General features: G+C 47.9%; 9 protein-coding genes across 9 annotated transcripts; 4 read left to right on the forward strand and 5 right to left on the reverse strand.

Annotated features, from left to right (window-relative positions):
- Positions 1–969: 969 nt before the first annotated feature.
- On the reverse strand, positions 970–2,055 carry F4812DRAFT_471136 (glutathione S-transferase domain-containing protein; the record flags this gene model as incomplete). The annotated part of the gene is made up of 3 exons (XM_047939055.1): positions 970–1,406; positions 1,478–1,691; positions 1,784–2,055. 3 exons carry the CDS (start codon positions 2,053–2,055, stop codon positions 1,200–1,202), a joined length of 693 nt encoding a protein of 230 aa, XP_047790056.1. The 3' UTR covers positions 970–1,199.
- A 57-nt stretch (positions 2,056–2,112) lies between these two features.
- Positions 2,113–4,039, forward strand: F4812DRAFT_427450 (uncharacterized protein). The gene is made up of 5 exons (XM_047934099.1): positions 2,113–2,784; positions 2,837–2,856; positions 2,916–3,023; positions 3,089–3,474; positions 3,584–4,039. The coding sequence occupies exons 1-5, from the start codon at positions 2,586–2,588 to the stop codon at positions 3,990–3,992; spliced, it is 1,122 nt and encodes a 373-aa protein (XP_047790057.1). The 5' UTR covers positions 2,113–2,585; the 3' UTR covers positions 3,993–4,039.
- A 1,715-nt stretch (positions 4,040–5,754) lies between these two features.
- Positions 5,755–13,791, reverse strand: F4812DRAFT_471144 (polyketide synthase; the record flags this gene model as incomplete). The annotated part of the gene is made up of 13 exons (XM_047939056.1): positions 5,755–7,050; positions 7,100–7,265; positions 7,336–8,771; positions 8,837–9,049; positions 9,116–11,976; positions 12,026–12,121; positions 12,172–12,279; positions 12,346–12,361; positions 12,478–12,688; positions 12,746–13,054; positions 13,114–13,351; positions 13,462–13,695; positions 13,758–13,791. 13 exons carry the CDS (start codon positions 13,789–13,791, stop codon positions 5,809–5,811), a joined length of 7,164 nt encoding a protein of 2,387 aa, XP_047790058.1. The 3' UTR covers positions 5,755–5,808.
- Positions 13,792–14,337: 546 nt separating this feature from the next.
- On the forward strand, positions 14,338–14,619 carry F4812DRAFT_459033 (uncharacterized protein; the record flags this gene model as incomplete). The annotated part of the gene is made up of 2 exons (XM_047937467.1): positions 14,338–14,372; positions 14,430–14,619. 2 exons carry the CDS (start codon positions 14,338–14,340, stop codon positions 14,617–14,619), a joined length of 225 nt encoding a protein of 74 aa, XP_047790059.1.
- Positions 14,620–14,682: 63 nt separating this feature from the next.
- Positions 14,683–15,294, forward strand: F4812DRAFT_471148 (uncharacterized protein; the record flags this gene model as incomplete). The annotated part of the gene is made up of 4 exons (XM_047939057.1): positions 14,683–14,885; positions 14,967–15,039; positions 15,104–15,119; positions 15,181–15,294. Exons 1-4 carry the CDS (start codon positions 14,744–14,746, stop codon positions 15,292–15,294), a joined length of 345 nt encoding a protein of 114 aa, XP_047790060.1. The 5' UTR covers positions 14,683–14,743.
- A 499-nt stretch (positions 15,295–15,793) lies between these two features.
- Positions 15,794–16,465, reverse strand: F4812DRAFT_459035 (uncharacterized protein; the record flags this gene model as incomplete). The annotated part of the gene is made up of 2 exons (XM_047937468.1): positions 15,794–16,135; positions 16,199–16,465. The coding sequence occupies 2 exons, from the start codon at positions 16,463–16,465 to the stop codon at positions 15,794–15,796; spliced, it is 609 nt and encodes a 202-aa protein (XP_047790061.1).
- Positions 16,466–16,545: 80 nt separating this feature from the next.
- Positions 16,546–17,764, reverse strand: F4812DRAFT_427455 (NAD(P)-binding protein). Its single transcript, XM_047934100.1, has 4 exons — positions 17,714–17,764; positions 17,403–17,650; positions 17,069–17,351; positions 16,546–17,011 (listed from the first exon to the last, which is right to left on the reverse strand). The coding sequence occupies exons 1-4, from the start codon at positions 17,748–17,750 to the stop codon at positions 16,755–16,757; spliced, it is 825 nt and encodes a 274-aa protein (XP_047790062.1). The 5' UTR covers positions 17,751–17,764; the 3' UTR covers positions 16,546–16,754.
- A 955-nt stretch (positions 17,765–18,719) lies between these two features.
- Positions 18,720–20,258, forward strand: F4812DRAFT_471152 (cytochrome P450; the record flags this gene model as incomplete). The annotated part of the gene is made up of 3 exons (XM_047939058.1): positions 18,720–18,918; positions 18,987–19,562; positions 19,619–20,258. The coding sequence occupies 3 exons, from the start codon at positions 18,720–18,722 to the stop codon at positions 20,083–20,085; spliced, it is 1,242 nt and encodes a 413-aa protein (XP_047790063.1). The 3' UTR covers positions 20,086–20,258.
- A 565-nt stretch (positions 20,259–20,823) lies between these two features.
- Positions 20,824–21,933, reverse strand: F4812DRAFT_459038 (uncharacterized protein; the record flags this gene model as incomplete). Its single annotated transcript, XM_047937469.1, has 5 exons — positions 20,824–20,924; positions 20,977–21,129; positions 21,204–21,304; positions 21,357–21,793; positions 21,841–21,933. The coding sequence occupies 5 exons, from the start codon at positions 21,931–21,933 to the stop codon at positions 20,824–20,826; spliced, it is 885 nt and encodes a 294-aa protein (XP_047790064.1).
- Positions 21,934–22,085: the final 152 nt, after the last annotated feature.

Here is a 22,085-nt window from a genome sequence, read left to right on the forward strand (position 1 = left end):
CTAACCCTAACCCTAACCCTAACCCTAACCCTAACCCTAACCCTAACCCTAACCCTAACCCTAACCCTAACCCTAACCCTAACCCTAACCCTAACCCTAACCCTAACCCTAACCCTAACCCTAACCCTAACCCTAACACGCCTACGGACGCCGTGATACACATGTGTTTTCAAGTTCTTAGCCGACTGAAGAAGGAGGCTGAAGTCACCACGGAGGGGTGTGGCTAGCAGCGTGAGATCCAGTTCACCTCGTACAGGCACAGCTTCACAAATAGCCCCCCACAGGATCTAGGCTGACGACATTAGCTTCGGCACCGCGCTGGATGGGGTTGTAAATCCTGGCTCCTGGCGGCTTCGGAGGTAGGTATTGGATTCAACGGACCGCAGATTGCAGGCCAGATCTTTGGCGCCGGAATCACGTATCTGCAGGTTCTGATGCCTCCTGGCCAGAAGCCCCTGGTAGCGGAGGCTTACGCGTAGGGTGTACGGGTGGTATTCCACAGATCTACTCGATGGTGTTTACGGGTGCAGCTCTGATTCTGGCTTGCTTTTTCAAATGAGAAGTGTAGCTCTATTTAGATCCTCTTCGATCCTCTTGACAGTACGCACCTCTTCGATTCTGTTCGAACCCTTTTAGTTTCTCCTTGATTAGACATAACAAAGTTGACCACAGCTTTCCAGGCGCCATACAGCACCACCTTATTGAGAAATCAATAAGCCTTGTCATACCAACAGACGCGGAAGCGATTATGACACAGTATCAGACTTAGAATGCAATAGTGTATCATGGCCATATCTCCGAGAGGAAATGGACAGGATTACCTACCTACCTAGGGTAAGAAAATACGAATAATTCATATGATCGACGTAGATGCGTTGGCTATTTTATTTGGGCCAAGTCCAGGAATAGTTCATTGACAGCGGCTATAAGTCATGGCCGAAGGACTCGAATGCAATCGTTCTGAAATAGCAAGGAGAGCGACTAAAGGTCAGGGTTGACCAAACTATCTGATAGTGTAGTCCCGATTTCAAGCCACAACCGACGCATGAATCAAAACACAGTTTCCCTCGCCGCTGGACCACGCCAAGCTACGCTTCTGTGCCCGGCTGGGGTGATTCTCGCTTTCCAGAAAGCCTACTTTAGGTACCTAGGTAAATAGCAACAAACCCCCGTGTAAAAGACCAGTATGATTAGCATTGTTATTCTTCAGCCTCTACATCCAACTCCTCGTAGTAGCGATAGACGCCATAATTGGAATATTTCTGACGACGATCACTAGCGAGGTACTCGGCAATGCGCGGCCGTGCCTTGACTGCCTCGTAGTGCTGGAAGACGCGGTCGTACTTGCCAGACTTCCTCGCAGCCGCGACAGCTGTGCGAAAGAAGTAGGTAGTGCCATCAAGAGTCTGAAAAGCGTCTGCTGTTAGCGTCGTAATCTATCATGAGTATACGGGGCAGTAAAGACACTGGGGTTTACCTGGAAGAAGACCAAGTCGGCCCACGTGAGAACACCACCGTACAGCCACGGTCCCTCGCCACTCGCCTTACCAGCGAGGACACGCTCGAAGTAGCCGAGATACTTGGGAAGACGATTCTTTACCCAATCTTTGACTCGGCGTAGGCATTCTTCCTTCTGCTCTTCGTAATATAGATCGATAGCGATGGGGTGGTGACAATTGTGTACCTCGTTGCTCAGGCCGTCCAAGCGGTCAGGGCAAGAGCATTAATTTTAAAGATGTCGTTGCCCTCGTTAGCCGCCAGACCGAGTCTGGGACCTAGATACATCAAGATGTTGGGCGTTTGTGAAATGACCAGGTCGCCATGTTTAAGGATGGGGGGAGCGAAAGGTGGAGGGTTCTTGTCATCGCCGGTATTGTGCTCGCTGATATGGGCATGCAAGGTATCCATGCCACCCTCAGTAAAGGCGGTATCGGAGTAGGGGACGCCAGCTTCGACGAAGCAGAGCCGCATGTGCTCGCCACGGCCTGGAATAACATGCCAGTATATAAGATCGTAAGGGGCGTCCTGGTTGGGGTCTGCGTGTGCTTCTGCCATGGCCGAATGATCTCTAACGAATTGCAATGGGGACGTCGTGTGCGAATATCGCCGACAAGGAAATATATGACAGAGTTTCCGTGGTCCCATCCCATTTATGCCCGCGCCGAGCGCAGGCTGCCCCTCACCGGCAGACCGGTTACCCCTTACATGCAACCTGTGTTACACGACACGACACAGCCGTCAATTGCCTAGGTAGGGCAGGCCGGCCTGTTGGTTACCTTATCCTTCATGTGAGACAGACAATCCTACAGCAACTTGGACTGGAATATGTAGCTGAGTACCTACGGTACATATCTGAATAAGGTACCTACCTATCTTCCTACATACCAGGTACCTAACCTACCTGGTAGATACCGACCTACCTGACCTAGGTATCTATATAGAAGGTTGGTACAGTCGGTGAACATTGCACCCAACTCTTCTCCTCTCTGTAGAATTCGTCTCGTCTTTGATATCCCATCGTCGTCAAGACCTCATTCAACATTCTAGGTGTCGACTTAAATTCTTGAATTCAATTTTTCTCGATTATGGCTGAAAGTCCTGACCTCAATGGTCCAGTCCTGTCGCCGCCCGATGGCATCGAGTCTAACCTAGACAACCCACCAAACCGCAATGCTCTGGTCATTGGATTCACCTCATTCTTTCTTGCCATATCATTGATATTCCTCTTAGTTCGCGCCTACGCGAGACTCTTTTACGCGAAGAATACGCAAGCACTTGGAGACTGTAAGCCTGATTTCCGTAGCGGCCGCTTATAACTCAGCTAACTAAGCGACAGCATTGATAATTCCTGCAATAGTAAGAATCGCGGGAACGGATGTATTTAGTCGCCAATCTAATGCTTTCTCCTCTCGTAGGGGACTTACATTGCTGCATGCATCATCGTCTTCCGTATAGCTATCACCTCGGGGTTTTTCGTCCACGGCTGGGACTTTCGACTGAAAGATCTAGCATGGTTCTACTACGTCAGCTTATTTTGCTCTCGACCGGCTGCTAGGCCGCCATTATGCTGACCTGAGCTGTTCTATAGAATCTCTTTCTCGGCACTCAACTATATCTCGCCACCATGATAACGTTGAAGTCAACCATTCTCCTCGAATGGGCTCGGATTTTTGGGCCGGGTAGCCGCAAAGCATTTCGCTGGTCGTGCTATATCATCGCCGCATTGAATGCGATCTACTATACTATAAATATCATCCTCGAGTGCACGGCATGCACCCCACGGGAGTATTATTGGGACAAGACAATCCCTGGTGGTACTTGTAGATACTCGGCCATCCTATCTCTAATATCTGCCATTGTCAATCTCGTCTTCGACGTCGCTATCCTTATCCTGCCACAGGGAGTTATCTGGCGTCTGAACATGTCCCGGAGGAAGAAAGTTGGCTGCTCCGTCGTCTTCATTATTGGCCATCTGTAGGTTGACCTCTTTTCTATGCTCCCGTATCTTGCTTGAGTTTCGCGGTTTTTTGTAACCTAGTTCGACATGCTATACTTCTGGTCGCTCATGTGCACGACGCTACAGGGCCTGTGTTTGTGCGGCGCTCCGAATAGCCTTCTCTGTCGCATACGTATCGAGTGACGACTATACGTACCAACTATCACCGCAGACGATCCTATGTAATGCCGAAGTCGCCGCCGGCTTTTTGGTTTTCACCACGCCTGCTACCCCGAAGCCGATACTTTATTTGACTCAGCAGGCTATGGGGTCGATGGATCGATTGATACGTTCCGCCAGGAGCGGCAGCCGGGGGACGGCAGCAGGCGTGGAGAGCGGATTCAATTCGCAGTCTAGACCTTTCAAGTCTTTGTTCTTTCGAAAGAAGTCGGGATCAAACTTGTACAACCCGATCGACGAGCGCAATGACTTGCAATTAAGTTCATGGAAGTATCCTGTGAGCGGTAATACCACTCATAGGTCAGATAGGCTGTAATAGCAATTGTGCTATTAAACTCATTAATAAATACACTTTTGGCTCAGCAGTGTGTCTTTGACAGATCCGCGTGTGAGCAGCAAGGGCTCGTGATACCCTTTACGGAGTAATTGATATACGTATGGATTATGTTTGATAGGTACCTGTTACGGTAGTCTACAGTCAACTTCTAGCTAATCAAGACTTTTCTTCCTGTAGCCTGAGCCTTGCGGATCTATGGAAGTTTGTTCGTATCTAGGCACGTTTGTCTTCTGGTAAAGAATCGGGTGGCGGGACTTCATGGATGAGATCGGCCACTGTACATAAGTGGCACAATACAGACGCTCTGGAACCACGGCCTCGCATTCAGATCGAGGCGGCAAGGATTCATGATTGCTACCACCTTAATACCTTAGGTAGATACCTAACCTAAGAGGCTGTTTGGGACAATAAGTATTGAAATACTTATGGGGGGTAAGCATAAGTATCAGCAATGCGTTTGAGGGTATTGCTTAACTTATCTCCACTGTAATTCGGCTTATTTGCAGCTCCATAGTACATCCAAACGCATCCAATAAACTTTAATAATTTCGCTTATTTTTTTTTTTTTTTTTTTTTGAAAAGCGAAAAGCAGCCTCCGAGGTGCTTTTAACTTGCTTATTTTTGATTTTAATGCTTAATACCCTGTAATTATAATGTATTTAAATAACTTATAATATATTTAATAAATAGCTTAATAGTTATATTACATTAACATGTGGGCACCTTATCGCCGATAAGGTGCTTTATTGCTAATATTAGAGGAAAGAATAATGTATTTATTATTACTGTATAAAAGGACATTACACTGTTAGCTAGCCTCAGATAGATTTTTCCTTCCTTAAATATCATTAATATACCAGTTTCACCCTATTGTTATTTGCTTTACCTGTTATTGCTTTACTAGCGATTGCTTATAACTTTATGTACGTACTTACTAACATAGCTTATAGCGCATTTAATAAATAATTTATAACGTATTTAATGAGTAACTTATAACGTAATTAATATTTTAAAATTTTTTTAATATATATATATATATATTATAATTATAATTATAATATATTAATACTTTGTAAATATATTATAATAAATAATAATAATAAAATTGCAAATAACTTTACTTTTCGTAAAAATAAATATTATTAATACACATAATACTATAAACACTTAATAACTTATTGAAAATAAAGTTTATGTTAATTCGTCCAAATTATAATAAATATCCCCCCATAAGTAATACTGAATCATGTACACTTATCTACAAGGGTAGCACGAGCCATAAGCAAAGCACCGCTTATTGTCCCAAACAGCCTCTAAGGTAGGCTTCTCTCTTCGCGTAAGATTCGCAGCTTATATCCGGTTTGAGACATGATTTCTGGTTGGGGGGGACACTGCATAGTGCAGGCCTAGGTAGATAACTATTTAATTTCAATGCTGCAACAATTACTGGCAGCCTTATTGGAAAGTGCGGGAATCATCGGTCCCGAGGTGTAGCCTCGTGTACAACGTGGGGTCCATGTACCAGTTCAATATTAAACAGCTTTAGGACGCGCTAAAGGGGTATACAACAAGGGGTACCGTAGGTATGTGTCTTTTTGAGCTTACGGTTATAAGGATAAATGAAAATGGATCGGGGATATATTAAGGAATAGGGGCATTAGGTAAGGTGACACGTCCGCCTGCACGTGCTCGAGCTGGCGGATCAGGGCTAATTGATCCCCCTTTTATCCCAGAGCTTTAATATCACATGTACGTGATGAATTGATATAATTTCTCACCGTCTTTAAATATTAACCTAAGTTCTAGCTAGTTTATCTACAAGAGAACCAGAAAGTGCGTGCAACGACTTCCCCTGGCTGAGAATGTCAAGGAAAGAAACGTCTACCTTGAACGCATTCCAGAACCAGGTACGGAACTCAGACGCAATCATGCTGTCCACTCCATATTCATTCAAGGCCTTGTGATCGTCGATAAGCTCTGTAGGTAATAGGATCAAGTTGGAAAAGCACTTCTTAGCTAGTCGTAGAATAGCGACTTCTAGAGTGGGAGCATCGGCCTGTTTCTTAAGCGCTGCTAGAGCGCCTGGTGGGACACTCATCAGCCACGGAGCTACGGCCATATCTTGGAGTAGTTCGGTCGCACTGCCGTTGGTTTGCTTATCGGCTTGAAGGGCCGCAGATAAAATGGATGAACGCGGATCCTGAGTGGCGCCGTGGCTTATGTCGAAACCCTGGCTTCTCAACTGCCGAAGTCTGAGAGGTTCGAGACCAGTCAGGATATGCGAAGAAGACGAAAAAGATGATGAAGAGAAAGAGGTGGAAGTGGTAGATATGCCTTTAGCCGACATCAGAGAAAAGTCCACCATCTGCAAGAACTCCTCTTCGTTGAGAGGTTGAATTCCTCTACGTAGCAACAACGCCTCGATCTCGGGGTTCTCGTGCAAATATCCTACCTCGGACACCATGCCCAGCCCAAGGGAGATGTAAGGGCGCCCTTCTCGCCGGCCCTTCCGCGCGAACGCATCGAGAAAACTGTTTGCCGCGCAATAATTGCTCTCTGTTGCCGTACCCACGCTCCCTGATATTGATGACATGAGCATGAAGAAATCGAGTTGATCGTCGAGGCCGCGGATGGCAGAATCCAAATTCCGTGTTCCTGCCCATTTCGGTCGGACGGCCTTCTGCCAGGCCTCGCCGCTCATGCGCGAGAACAGGCTTTCGGAAAGGCCCATCGACGCTTGTATGACGCCCCCGATTGGCAAGCCCGTGTCAACGCAGCACTGTATGGCATTACCCACGTCATCGGGGAGGCACACGTCTCCGCGCACGGTGCTGACGTCGGCGCCAGCTTCTTGAAGCTGGGATACGAGCGCCTTCGCAGCTGGCCTGTCGTCGCCCGATCGACCAAGAAAGACAAAGTTGCGTGCGCCGCGCGATAATAACCAACTACTTAAGCTACGGCCGAGGCCGCCCAGGCATCCTACAAGGAGATAGACTTTCTCTGGATAAAGAATGGTGAGATACTTCGCTGGTGATACCTAGTTTTGGTTAGTCGTGTAGGTGTGGTTTGGGAAGGGGACGACCTACTGGAATGGAACTTCTTGGATCCCGTAATGAGATGACCACTTTACCCACCCTATCGCGCTTCGAAAAGTAGCGATAGGCACTTGTGATCTCCGATACATCGAAGCATTGGGTGGGAAGTGGCTTGATCTCCTTCGCGCGGAACAAGTCAAGCACCTCCCTCATTTTGCTAGGTACACAAGTCAACGAACTCCTCAATTGAAAACCGAGAATCACGCCTCTGAACTGTTACTGCTTACCTGACAAGCATCTCGCGATAGAATTGGTCCCTGTGAAAATATAACTCGCTTAGATCGAAGGCAGTGAAAGTCGCGTTCCTTAGGAAGACGGACATATCTAATTTACCGGCGTCGACAAGCTCCCGCTTGCCAACTTCGATAAAGCGGCCGAACTGAGCTAGACAATCCCAGCTGTCGTGCATAAGGTCGCCCGTAAGAGAGTTGACGATCACGTCAACTCCACGCCCTCGTGTTGCTTTTCTCACGCCGGCAACGAAATCGTTGGCATCGCGGGAGCTAAAGATATTTGAAGTTGGTAAGCCCAGATTATTAATAATCCAGTCTCTCTTCACAGACGAGCCAACCGTAGTGTAAACAGTGGCGCCAATGCGTTGGGCAATAACAATAGCTGCTATGCCAAGCGCACCTGTTCCGGAATGGATCATAATCGACTCGCCAGACCGAAGATTGGCGCGATCATTTAACGCATAGAGTGCAGTGCTATAAGCTACAGGAAGGCCCGACATGATAGTCAGGTCCTCGTCCGAATTAATCCGATGGGCCGCCCAGACAGGCACCCGTACCGTCGTGGTGAAATGGTTTGGGATGACGACAATGACTCTATCGCCGATCTTCAGCTGAGTATCTGGAACTCCGGGACCTATCGCTACTACTACTCCACCGAATTCCATGGCAGTAGTCCCCTTCTGAGTCTCTACCCGTCCGTTCAGGGCGTATACATCTTTGGCGTTCAAACTCATGACTTGCATCTCAATATCTGCGAAGCCGGAGGGTGGGTCGCTTGATGGCTCCCTTACTTGTTGGAAATGGATGGTATCCATGACACCTACCTTCCCAACAGATAGCTGAGCTGGTTTCGCTTCGTTGAGTGGAATGTTTTCGAAGCGGTCTTTCGACTGGATCCGGTTTTGAAACAGAGAATTAAAGTTGGACGCAGGTTCAAAACGGCTGGTGTAGAGCATACCGTGCAGTTGGGCATACTCCTTATCATCTGACTCGTCCGTTGGAATCAGGGTGCGAATAATGTTGTTGCATGTCAGTTGTATAGTGGGCGCTTGGAAGGCTTCGGGCCCCACGTCTAGGACAGCGAATCGCAATGAGGGTTGTTCCAGCATTAAAGCCCGTGATAGTCCACTGGAAAGAGTCAGATCAGGCTTGGAATTTTCTTCAGTTAGCATGCCAGCGCCAGTGACCCAGAGGAGATGAGTGGCTGCGTTGCTGATGTTGTGAAGGAGGTCTATCTCCGGCTGGCCCATCGTTGCTAGGTAAGGAACCTCCAGTTCGAGCAAGGAGATGAAGACTAAGTTTTGGGACGACGCTATCTGTTGGACATCGCAAATTGAAGTTATCTTCACTTCAGAATCTGCAATTGTTTGTTGAAGCTGAACTGACAGGAATGATGCAAACTCCGAGAGTGTCGTAGAAGGGTCATGAACCTATGCATAACGTAAGATAACGATGTTTTAGTTTTCAGGGGATGGATATGGGTAACAATACATACCAGAATGATAAACGTCTTGTTTCTGAGAACTTCGGTATCGGATAAACGTCTAGATAAAAGGGTCATTCTGTCAATTTCAACCAGCCACAAGCCTGCCGCTTCCAAAGATGCCCGAGCCGCAGGTGACTGGCGAGTTATGATAATACCATCATTGGCAAGAATAGATATGATTGACTTGGAACAGGATCCCCAGCACTTTTCCGAAGTGCTCGGCTATAGATGGTGTAAGTACCTTAGGTATGTATACCTGTTGAGAATGTGAGAGCGACAATCACTTACCCCTGTGATAATGATTACATCAAATGGACCATCATCTTCATTATCGACTGACAATTTTCCGTCGTTCACAATTCTGGCGGTCCTCCACGTCCCGCAGCATGAAAATGGGGTATTTCTATTGAGAAATGTCGACCACCGGCTGGATTTACAGTTAGAACTGTCTCCGAGCTCGAGAACGCGCATCTGTGGCTTCTTATGACCAGCGAGGTCGAGCAACGAGCCGATAGCCGCGACGTTCTCGTCATCAACAAGGTCTGCATCCTGTTTCTCAATGAAAGAGGCAATGTAGTCCTGCAATGGAGCCTCAGACCCAGACTGCAGACATTGAATATCAGGTTTCCAGTTGACATACAGGCATGGGTGGCGTTCACCGTCTGGATTTTCTCCCGGGTTTGCTGAATCCCTGGAGGCACTTCCCAAATATAAAGACATTCGTACGTCTTCCATATGAATCACTGCTTTGTTTGCCGAGTCTCGAAGGGTGCAGGATATCCTCCGAGTGGAAACACCAGTCCTTTTGGACTGCGCATGAACTTTGGCCTCCAAGTCGACCGACTCGGGGGGAGACGAGATGTCAATTCGACATTCCTTGATGAATACCGGAAGATATGCCTGGAGCTCACTCACATTACCTGCACATGTGCTCATGATACCTGCTTGTAGACATGCGTCGATGGTAATGGGATGAACTGGGTAGAATGTGCCTTCGCTTTCGGAAGCCGGAGGTCTCATGCGAATGATACCTACGGCCTCTGTTCGTTCCCTGCTCTTATCTTGATCAAGGAAGGGAACCGAACGGAATGCTCTACCAAATTCCAGACCTTGCAACGCGAATTTATCGTACCACCGTTCTGTACAAACTCTCTCGAATCGTTCTACTTGGGCGATAGTGACGCTTTGATCAAGTCCTGAGTTGTCTACTTCCCGGACACTGCCTACGCAGTGGACAGTTGATTTACCGGTTTTATACGACGAGATGGAGAAATCATACCAATAGGAAGAAGTATTCATCGTTGAGATTTTTCGTGGTGATATGGTAGTGTGCAGTTCGGTATCTTCCGCTAAGAGGCCATTTTGATCGTCGATTATAAGCGCAGTGTTGAAACTTACACTGCGGAACTCGAAGGCGAGAAGGGGTGGATATGACGGCTCTTTAGCGTCTTGGATCTGATTGAGTCCTTCTATGACCATGGCAAGGTAGCCAGCGGCTGGGAAAACTACCTGGCCACTAACTGTATGGTCTCGCATCCAGGGCATCTCTTCGAGACGCACGCTGTGATTGCGCCAGTTCCAGTCAATACCATTACCGGCGTACTGCTGCGATCCTAACAGTTCGTGGCGCACATGTTTGCGATTGCGAAGTTCGCGACTCGAACGTGACTCATGATAGAGTAGCTTTGTGCTGTAGTCCCAGGGATAGGGAGGAAGATTATGGATGGGAACCTGGTTGCTTAGGTCGACAGAATTGACTTTCTCCCAGTTAAGATCATGTCCATGCATGAACAGCGTACCAGCCAATTCCTTCATGCATAAGTCCGCGTCTCGATCCCGGACCAAGGTCGGAGCATAGCGGAAACGATCAGAATTGACCATCATGCTTGCAAGGATTTGATTCACCGGTCCTTTCAAAGCCGGATGTGGGCCGACTTCTATGAACTGGAGATCCGTAGAAGCTACTAGGCTTCTCAAGGCAGAGTCAAATTGGACTGGATTTTCGAGGTTGTCTCGCCAATATCTAGCCCAGTCTGTGCTAGTATCTGGTGTCATCAATGCGTCACCGATATTCCCTACCGAGGAACACATCTGAACTATCCCGTGAGTCGAGCCGCTATTCTGGTGACCTTTGTATATCGGACGCAACGCTTCCTCGTAGGCTTCGCCAACTTCTATTATCATGTGAGAATGATAGGCACGCCCATCCGTGAGCAGTATCCGACAGAACTTGTTCTGCTCCTGTATATGCTGCTGTAGAAGCTTGATTCCTTCGGTTGTTCCGCTGAGTGTTAAACTCTCTGGCGCGTTAACACACGCAACGCAGACATGATCGTTGAGACCATTCTGCTGGATAAGATTTTGGGCGGTCTTAATATCGATACCAACAGCCATCATTAATCCCATCGTATGTAGCTGATCAACTGCGTAACCTCTGAAGTATGCCGTCAGTATAGCCTGGCTTTGGCTGATCAGGCCTGCACTATAAGCAGCAGCAATCTCTCCAGACGAATGGCCGATAACAGCAACAGGATTGATATTCCAGCAGCGAAGTATATTGACGATAGCGATCTGTATAGCGGTGCAGACTGTCTGGCTGAATGTGGCGCCATAGGTCGGACTTGTCGCTGCGTGTTCAGCAATGGACCATTCTATACACCAGGTGGGTGCCTTTTCTGGTGCAATGGCCTGTAGAGTGTGGTCCAGTTCCTGAATAGTGGCCCGAAAATCATCACTCCGTTCAAGAAGCTCTCTAGCCATGCCGGCGTAGTGAGCCCCTTGACCCGTGAATACGAAGGCGTAAGGCAAAGGGTCTTGCGTACATCCATTGGTATGGTTTGCCGACTTCACACGCGACCCGCTGGGTCTCCCACCATCGCTAGGCTTAACTAATAATAACTGCCTGTATTTTAGCTTGGATCTGCGCGTGCTGAGAGTATATGCGAGGCTTTGTAGTGTGTTCCAGCCACAGGTTGGAATCATCTCACATATCTGCCGGATACGGGACTCAAGTGATTTCTCCGAGAAAGCTGAGACAGGTATGATTAGCTGTTGACTAGCAATTGCCGCATAATAATCATGTTCTGGTAGATGATCGGGAGCTGCAATGTGAGTGTCAAATGCCTCAAGAATAGCATGTGCATTCGCGCCTTTTCCAAGTAAGCTTCTTCTCCCGTTTGCAAGGTGCTTGCAGCTCACCTCCGTAGCCAAAGGAGTTGACACTTGCCCTACGCGTGGGTCTAGGCCATTCTTCCATCTCTGTCACTATTCTCATGTTCGAAGATTCGAGCCGCACTATTTGTGTAAGTGTTCAGCAAATCGCTGTGAATACGGGAAGCACTCACGATTGGGATTCAGTCTGACAACACCACGCGTAGGTGGGATCCTGCCGTGCTCAAGAGCCAAGATGACTTTAATAAGTGAGGTGATTCCACTGGCTGCTTCGCTGTGTCCTAAGTAATGATATCAGCCACTAGCCCTAGTAGCTTTACTACGGCTGTTCCAGGACGCAAACCCACCTAGATTTGTTTTCACCTAATGCGATGTCAGTATGATATACCAATGAAGTAAACCACATGAGCCCAGATTCACCAGCCAAGCAGTAGGGCAACTTCGTCGCTATACTGCAATCTTTTAAAGGGGGAACTTACGGCCCCGATAAGTAGAGGTAGTTCTCTGGATCGTGAGAAACAACGCGCGATTGCGTCTACTTCGATGGGGTCTCCAACGGGAGTCCCAGTGCCGTGGCATTCAACGTAATCCGTATCAGCGAACATTAAGCCAGCGCTGCTGTAGGCTTTCCTAATCACGGCCTCCTGCAACTTGGCACTTGGTTGAGTGATACCAGGAGTCCTGCCATTCCTAAAGCGACACGTTAAATGAGATATTCGCGTATACTTTACGGGCCTATCTACTCACGAGTTTACAGCAGTCGCACGGATGACCGCCCGGATCTTATTTTTATCTCTCATCGCCGAAGACATGCGCTTTAAATAGATGGCATTTACAGCATCAGCCCGCCCATAGCCATCGGCTGAAGCATCAAATGTATGACAGGTAGAGGTAGGTGACAAAACGCCCGCCTTCATGGACGCAAGGCATTGTTCTGGAGCGGCGATCAAGTTTACAGCAGCGACAATGGCACTGTCACAGTCGCCGCGCTTGAGGGCATTGACAGCACTATCTAGACAGTATATCGAAGATGAACATGCCGTGTCCAAGGTGAAGCTGAGTATTATTTAGTCAGACACCCTTACACACATGTGTTGCTTGATCAAGGGACGTACCTTGGCCCCTGGAGATTAAATACGTGACTGATTCGATTCGCTAGAATTGTTGTGCCAACTCCTGTTGCGCTATACCTGTGGATAGTATCTGGGTCTCGCGCTTGCATGGTCTGGTGGTCCACCGTGAAGCTGCCCACGTACACCCCAGTATTAGTACCGGAGATCCCTTCGAGTGTGTCCCCAGAGTTCTCAAGGCACTCAAACACCACCTCAAGGAGCTTTCGTTGCTGAGGATCCACTTGATTGTTCCCGGTCAGCCATTCGCTTCAACGGATGGGTATACAATAAGCGAGTAAGGAGACCCGTCCTGGAGAATCGAATATCACACTGACGTGTCGTATGACTTACTATAAGCCGCCTCCATATTGTTAATGCCAAAAAATGTGTTCTCGAAGAGGCGGACATCTTCTTGGATGAAATAACCGCCATTTGCATTCATCGCCCCGGCTCTATTGCCATCTGAATCGTAGAAACCTTTTACGTTGAAACGGTTGCTTGGGACAACCGATTGAGCATTCTGTTTCTTGGCAAGGAAATCCCAGAGGTCGGAAGGCGATCGAATGCCCCCCGGAAGATGGCAACCTGAACACGGCGGACTTTAGTAAGATCACTCACTACATGGAGCAGTGATTGAGGTTCTATACCTATTCCGATAATGCATACGGGGTTTTCGTCCATGTTTGACTTTGAACTACTAGTCACTTCATTGGGAGTGGGAAAAATACCGTGGCTGGCCTGCGTGCTTGTTCATATATCGTAGGAGTTTGTTCATGGAGTCGCGGTCCAATTTCCGATGTCGAGTTCATGTTGATCAAGCTCATAGTACTATTGCTGTCTACCTAGGTAGGTACGTAAACTCGATGACGCAGGAAGTACTTCGTGGGAATCACTAAAATGTTGGATACACAGCATATGGATTGTAAGAGAAATGTGAGAGTACAGTGATAATCTGTGGCTTACTTAGAGCAATGCATGTGTGACACTGGCAAAGCCGTCGGGGGGGCGTGCATGAGAAATTATCGTCCTTATCTCCGCCTTTTCTTAAAGTTATATAGTTGGCTGTCCTAAAATCATAAATTCTTATCCTATAATCGTCGGAAACGTGGGGGAGATTCCATCAAGCTTGACTGCCCCTTTTGCACTACGTACGTACCTACCAGGTAGGTACGTAATCATTACTGTCCTTCGCCGAAGCATCCGCGTCAATAGCCAGTCGCCTTTGAAATGGCAGGAAGGGCACGCTTCTCCCTAGTCACTGGGTAATGTCACAGCAGAAGAGATCCTCATCGGTCCGACCATTCGCTTACTTTTGTCAGATGCGGGCAAGGAGGCATGGGAGAAGCCCTTGTCAGGGAGTTTACGAAACAGAACGTCCGGCCTATCGCCACTCTTGTGCCTAACGAGCCGACTGAACATCTTGACCAGGGAGGACTCCGTGATGGGTTGAAGAAGCATGTATATGCAGTCACAGGTGGTGATCTGGACATACTAGTTAACAATGCGTAAGAAATCCCTTGAGTAGCAGAATGGGTCCCAAGTGCCTGATTAATACTGGTTGTATCAATAGTAGAATAAGTGAGGTCAACAATCGCAGTGCAGACTTTCAAGCTGAGTGCCACCAGCTTATACCATGACTGCCATCGATACCGACGTTCGTGAGGTGCAACACATGTTCAATGTCAACGTGTTTAGGCCTATGCGACTAGTACACCACTTTCACGACATGCTAATCCAGTCATCTGGAACTATCGTTAACATTAACTCCGTTGGAGGTATTGTGCCATATGTTTACCTATGGATGTGAGGAAGGGCTGCTTGTGGAGTTATGGAAACCTGTCTAACATAGTGAGCAGCATCCTACAATGCGTCCAAGGCGGCTCTTCAACACTGGTCTAACACGCTTCGTGTTGAGATGGCTTCTCTCGGGTAAGTAATAATACATCAGATAACAGATGGGTCTCGATCTCATATATTAACTGGGAATTCACAGCGTTCAAGTTTTAACAGTACGCTTTCTCATAAATTGCTCTAGGTACTTATTCCCGCTGCGAAATCTCACAATAATAGGTTATCAGTGGTGAGATTGGTACGAACATCTTGAAGAATGATTTCGACAGAGAGCTGCCCCAAGGCTCGTATTGCATGTTATTACTAGCCTTTTCATTGCTCACTAGCTTATAATTGAGAAGGATCTTACTACTCTCCTGTAGTCCACGAATTCCGACAGCATGTGCGACAAATCCCAGGTGCGCCCTTCCAATTACATACCTAGGTACCTACCGAGGTAGGTATCGTCAAGTATGAATGAACTCAATACCCTAGTTACCACAAACCGTTTTAGTTATGCCGGGAAGTTAGTTGCACAAAGTTTGAACCGATCCGCACCAGCGTGGTTCTGGTACGGGAAAAAACATCGGTGGTCCGCCTATTTGATATTATCGGATGGCGTACGGTTTGGGTACCTTAGGTAGGTATCTATACGAACCATTCCGCTCTCGGCTTCTTCGTATTCTAACATGGCTGCAGGACTACATATTTTCGCATATATTCAATCTTGAGAGGATCAGGGCGAGCAAGAGCAAGAGAGCGAGAGATGACACCAAGTAGACAGTCGAATATTCTCCATACTTTAGTGTTCTCTCTATCCTTCAAGGAGTAGAATTTGATTCATAATAAATCGTTATTTCTCGTTTCCTTTGTAATACTGTCCCAACAAGCCAAGATATCCCTCAAGCTTCTTGCCCTCCACGTACACGTCCTTGCAATCAAGCAGAATATACAGCATACGACCAGGCATAGTACCATTGCCCGTGATATTGCGCCACTGATGCGCCGCAGCCCTCTGCACACTGATATCACCTCTTCTCATGATTCGTGTCTCGCCAGAGTCAAGCGTCAATTCGAACACGCCCTCCAAGACAACGCCATAGTCCAGGGACGCCGCACGATGCATAGGAGACACCACACCCGGGGCAAAGTCGATCATGCGGGCCACGGTACCATTTGGGTAGTGTAGCGGAGGCTGAGGAGAATTTAGTTTAGCACATACCTAGGTAGGTAGGTAGGATTTGGAAAGACAATCAACCTCATTCTCTTTGGCGTGCTTCACGTCAGCGCTATCGTTTAGGTCAACAGGCGTTTCTGCAGTCGAATATATGATGTTCGCGACGGCTTGTTGCTCGCCCATGATGCGGTGGTGGTCTCCCGAATCAGTGCTTAGAAACACGGACTGGCCGTCTGGGTTGAATCCGGTGATGTGGCGCACAGTCCGGGGCAATCCAGGTGCTGGGAAGCCATTGGTGACATAACCCGCGCCAGTAAGGTCATGAGTCTCTGATGCCGGAGACTCCATGTCGAAAGAAAAGGTCGATAAAGCGATATGCTCAATGCAGTGACAAAAGTCAACGACAAAAAATGATTGATATGTTGCTACCCCTATCTGTTCACTGTATCTGTATTTGACCTAAGCAAGGCTGTAGTTATGATGAAATATCCGGAAGTATTGGGCTCCGAATCCACCACTACATCGAATCCTCCTGTGTGTAACCGGACAACAGACTGATAGATGCAGGTCATCAATCCTACGGACTGCACACAGATTGCAAAACCTTCACCGTAGTAGGTTACTGAAAAGGCGGACGCTAAAGCTTGCTAGCTAAAGAAGTACCACCATCCACAATGAAGCTGCTGCCGGTGATGTAACTCGACCTAGGGCTACATAAGAAGATGGCTGCATCGGCTACTTCTTCCGGGCACACTATCCGCCCAATCGGTATCGCTCGCTCGATCATCTCCTTCAGCCCGGGCACACTGTCCATAGCCTGCTGCACCATCGGAGTATCCACCCAGGACGGGCATAAACAATTCACGCGTATGGCGTGTACCGCATTGTCCATCGCTTGAGGAGGTGATGTGAGCTGCAAGTTTCACTTCCTATATGCAGGATTACGCTTACCGGCGTTCTTGGTCACGCCCAAAACTGCATGTTTGGACGCTGTGTACTGAACCATGTGAGGCTGCGATATGTACGAAGCGAGAGAACCGAGGTTTACGATCGATCCCCTAGTAGATCCGCGTTTGCTTGGGGTCCGAGCAGAGGCAGCAGTGAGCTCTTGAGATTTCATCGCTGCGTAAACGTAGCGGGTCACTAGGAAGGTGCCCGTAGCGTTGACGCGCATGAAGCGTTCGAATTCGGAGACATCCGCCTCGGAAATTCCCTTTGCGGCTTGGACGCCGATCTGTAGTCACATTAGGACATCTTTTCTGAAAAGCTCTGGGGACTCAGCTACACCGGCACAATTGACACAGTAGTCAATACGTCCAAAGAAGGCGACTGTTTCTTCGATTGCACGCTTCACCGAGTCATCTGATGTTACATCGACCTCCACTGCCTTTGCTTTGAAGTTAGCAGTTAAAGCTGAAGCGCTGCTCTTTTTAACGACCCTCTCGGCAGCTTCGAGATCGATGTCTGCGACCACGATTCCAGCAGCGCCTTCTTGGGCGAATGCAAAAGCGCACGCCTCTCCAATTCCACTTCCTAGGGTCCATTATCATGCTGGTTCAGAGAGAATGCAGAAGAGAGACAACAGATACTACGTACCCCCACCGACAATTAGTGCATGTCCATTAATATTCATCGTCGATTGCTATGCTGTTTGGCAAATAGGGAAAGAGAAGAAGAGATTGATGGATGACGGACTTGACATAAATACATGCGCCGACCTACCTTAGGTACGTGTCTAATTGTAGTGTCTAATGGCGAAACATGGCCCTGCGAGGATTTAACATAGGGGCCCAATTGAGCTGCAGGTAAGACTGTAATCGCTTACCCGGTCCTCCTCGCTCGTATGATAAACCCAGGCAGACCGCATGGTTGCCGCAGTAGAAAGGAGAAACATATTGATTCTCCTAATTCAAGTATGTGTAGAAGCAGATTGACGCTCTAACCAAACTCTATCTGCCTGCCCTTTAACATTAGATCATCTCAATATCCTCTGATAGCACGTTGACGAAGAACATATAGTCCACAACAACTGCAGCGACTTATATCCTTTTCAATTATTAGTCATCCTCCTGAGTTTCTTTTGTGCCCTACAGCTTGCCATACTTTGTCAAAGAAGAGACTCACAGTGTCGGACATTCTATGCAGCATGGCCTTATTCATCCTGTTCGTTTTAGTTATAGTGTTAGCAATCGCTGTAGGCAGCGGCTTCATTTCCTTGCCAGGCTTGCGCGAGGAGCATCTACCTCCAGGTAACCCACTTCCCGTAGCTATCCCCATAGCAAGCACTAAATTGACCTACAAAAGGACCCTCGACACTACCATTCATCGGCAATATCCACAGTCTACCTAGACTGGGTATGAAATTCAAGTTCGTCTTTCATGTCCAAGAAATATTATAGCATTAAGCTCAGGGGGTAACAGACTTTCTCAATGGGCAAAAGAATACGGCCCAATCTTCTCTCTCAAAGCTTTCGATGGAAACATTATTGTTTTAAACTCGGCGTACCTTGCCAACGAGCTCTTTACTAAGCGACCGGCATACTATAGTAACAGGCCACCGCTATATGTCCTAGATAAGTTGGTATTCAATGGAGATCACATGATGCTTATGAATGCAGACGAGCGGTGGAAGTTACGGCGCAAGCTCTATCACCAGCTTATGAGTCCATCCAGATGCGACAACAACCACAGTTCCATGATCGAAGCCGAGATTGTGCAAACACTGAAAGACCTATTCGTGGAGCCGAGCGCCTTGATGCATCACCCGGGGCGTTTAAGCAACAGCATCATCATGTCCTTGGGTCAGTATGGGATTTTCAATGACCAACAACAGAAAACAGAAACATGCTAATCGAATAATATCTTCTAGTTTTTGGGATTCGCACGCCCAGACACGACACATATCATTTTGACGAGCTGCGCCAGATAATGACCGAACTAGCCTCCTTGGGCGATATCGGAGCAACACCGCCAATCGACTTGCTCCCGTTCCTGAAATTCTTCCCGGAGCGGCTTTGGTGTAACTGGAAAACTCGAGCAAAACAATTGCGAGAAAGGATGCTTGGTCTCTACCACCCACTGGTTGAGAGAGTCATAGAACGGCGCAAACAACACGTGGCGCCCCAATCAAGCTTCTTGGATGCAGTCCTTGATCAACAAGAGAAACTGAATTTAACCAGGAACGAGCTCGATGTCATGTGCGGCAATCTAATCGAGGGAGGGACTGACACGGTTTCCACATTTATTTTGACCTTCTTTCAAGCCATGGCTAATCACCCCAGTGTTCAAAAAGAGGCCCAGGAGCAGATTGACTTAGTCGTGGGTGATGGACGGATGCCCAGTTGGAAAGACTACGATCTCCTTCCTCGCGTCGTCATGATCGTAAAAGAAGTGCTTAGGTGGCGGCCACCTACGTCTAATGGGTTTCCGCACGCGGCAAGCCAAGGTACGCGATGATTATTGGAAAGTGATGTGAAGATCACGTTCTAAAGATACTTATAGATGACACGATTGATGGTATGATGATCCCTAAAGGTTCTACAATAATCCTTAATATCTGGGATATCCACCACGACCCCGTTCGCTATCAACATCCTGAGAAGTTTACTCCCTCCCGCTTTCAATGGCAAACCCGTTTAGCGTCCGCGTATGCAAATTGTCACGACCACAGAGACAGAGACCACTTTGCTTATGGGGCTGGACGCCGCTTATGTCCTGGAATCCACCTGGCCGAGCGCATTCTGTTTTTATTCGTCGTAAAAGTACTTTGGGCGTACACTATACATATGGACTTAGATACAGAGGGTAATCCTATACCAATAGATGTCGACCCACGAACCGGATATCACCAGGGGGCGATTAATGAGTGTCTGCCTTTCAAGGTAAGGTTTGAATTCAGATCGTCAGATCGTCATAAAATGGTGTTCGCGGAAGCAGAGAAAGTTAAAACAAAGACTTCTCAGATATAAATCAACTAGTGCCTTTGATAGTCAATGAAGCAAGGTTTAAACCCAAAGGGATATATATTAGATGCAAAGCTAAGCTGTTCGAAGACGCTTTTGGGTTCCTAGGTAGCTATTTAGGCAAGCATCTATGAAAAGGAAGTCACTTCTATCCTTAGATTGAAGGATGTAAGTGTCAGGGGTATGAGGCACTAGTACGGATAGGGCCTTACGGCCCACTAGGATAGTGTATATAAGGGGCACGCTGCTCCCTCGAAGGTGCTTCGAAGGGCAAGCGTTAATAGATCACCACTATACACTGCATACTTGATATTCTACGTGCTACTGCTTCTAGTGTTCACTCTATGTACGACATACATCACGGGATCCTTCTGACAGTAAGTAAACAACTATCCGGAACCATACCAGGAGAATTGACTGTCACGACCCAACCAGATCAATCACGAGGCGCAATGCTACGACGCTACGATGCTACGATGCCCAGTCTATTGCAATGATCTAGTAACGCCTAGCCTTTTAATCTCCTTCAGAGGAGATAGCTACCTAGGTAGGTACCTAACCTACCCTTTATATGTCTTATATATAATCGAACCCTACTATATCCACATACCTCATATCCCAGATACCACAGCGAAAATCATAAAATTGAAATAGCAATATCTACAATATCAAGCGCGTTCTACAAGGATTTATACGCCCAAGAAACCAACTGAAATGTCCTAGCGAGTAAATACGGCCGTTTATTTACTGGAAAATATCATTCTGCGCGCCCGGCTGCCAACCCATCTTCTGGTTATATCCCGGAGACACGCCGGCCGGAGTCTCGACATTGTTTCCTTCGGCCTCTGCATGTTGTGTCAATGAGGGAAACGGTGCAGAATGGAGGGATGCACTTACGATTCCAGGCAATCATCTGCTTCGCGCCGGGGACGCAAGGTGTCGTTCCGTCGGCGCAATATACCGGTGGCTTGGCGGGAGCGAGCGTTCTGTTCGAAGTAGAGCCGGTGACTCGACACTTGAAGTTTTGCATGTACATGTTGGGCTCTCCGCCTGGGTTCATGTCAGTACACGATAATCGGTCGAAATAAAGAAGGAAAAAAAGAAGAAAAAAACAGCGTTCTTACATCCGTCCGGAACCCAGAGCCACGCGCAGTAGCAGCCGCCTTCGGGGCATGGCGGCATATCTTGAGGTACCTGATAAGTAGCAATGCGCTTCCAAGGCGTGCTATCACCCACGTTAGCCCCTATTTTTCTAATTCCACTACCAGATTACGTACTGCTCTAATAGGGTAAATACCACCAAGTTCTCCATCGTCACCTTGGAGAGATCCGAGTTGTAGGAGATAGCGAAAGCCGTGCCGGCTGCGGTGGATTCGTTGTGAGTATGCATGGCGCCTCCCAACTTATCGGGATTAGCATTGAGACAGGTATCGGGAGACGGGCTGTGCCAATCCTCCGGGTGATCCTTTCCGTCCGGCCACTCCGAGGTGAATTTACCGTCGTAGGAAAGGGATGATTGGGCGCGGTTGGAAGCCAGCTCGACGGTAAAGGATCCTCCGGCCGGGAGGTCGAGGAAATCTCCGGGGCTGGGTGCGACCTGTTCCGAGTCGCAGCCGCGGTCGTGCTGCATCCACCATTGGTTTTTTGGGAGCTGGAATAGCGGATTTACGACGGTGTTGGTGTTTAGGTCTTCCACGCCCGGTTGTGTACCGTTCTGATTAAATGAGCAAAGGGCGATAGCAGCGAATAAGATGAACTTACGAGACAGTACATGCCCTTGGTAAAAGCGGCGACATGAGCTCGGACGAAGCCGACCGAAGCGAGCGTAGCGGCGAGTGTGGTGATGGGCTTCATTGTGCAATGAAAGTTGATTAGGATCTTGATGAAGTTTCGATAAGAAATTGAGCTTGAAGATCTTCCAAGACTCGAATGCTGTTGGAAGATATCCATCTATTTAAGTCCCACCGTGGGCAAGATAGCCCATCCTGTAGTGCAGTCAGTCCTGT

The sequence above is a fragment of the Daldinia caldariorum genome (genome assembly GCF_022478825.1).
Source record: "Daldinia caldariorum strain CBS 122874 unplaced genomic scaffold F4812scaffold_8, whole genome shotgun sequence".
NCBI lineage: Eukaryota > Fungi > Ascomycota > Sordariomycetes > Xylariales > Hypoxylaceae > Daldinia > Daldinia caldariorum.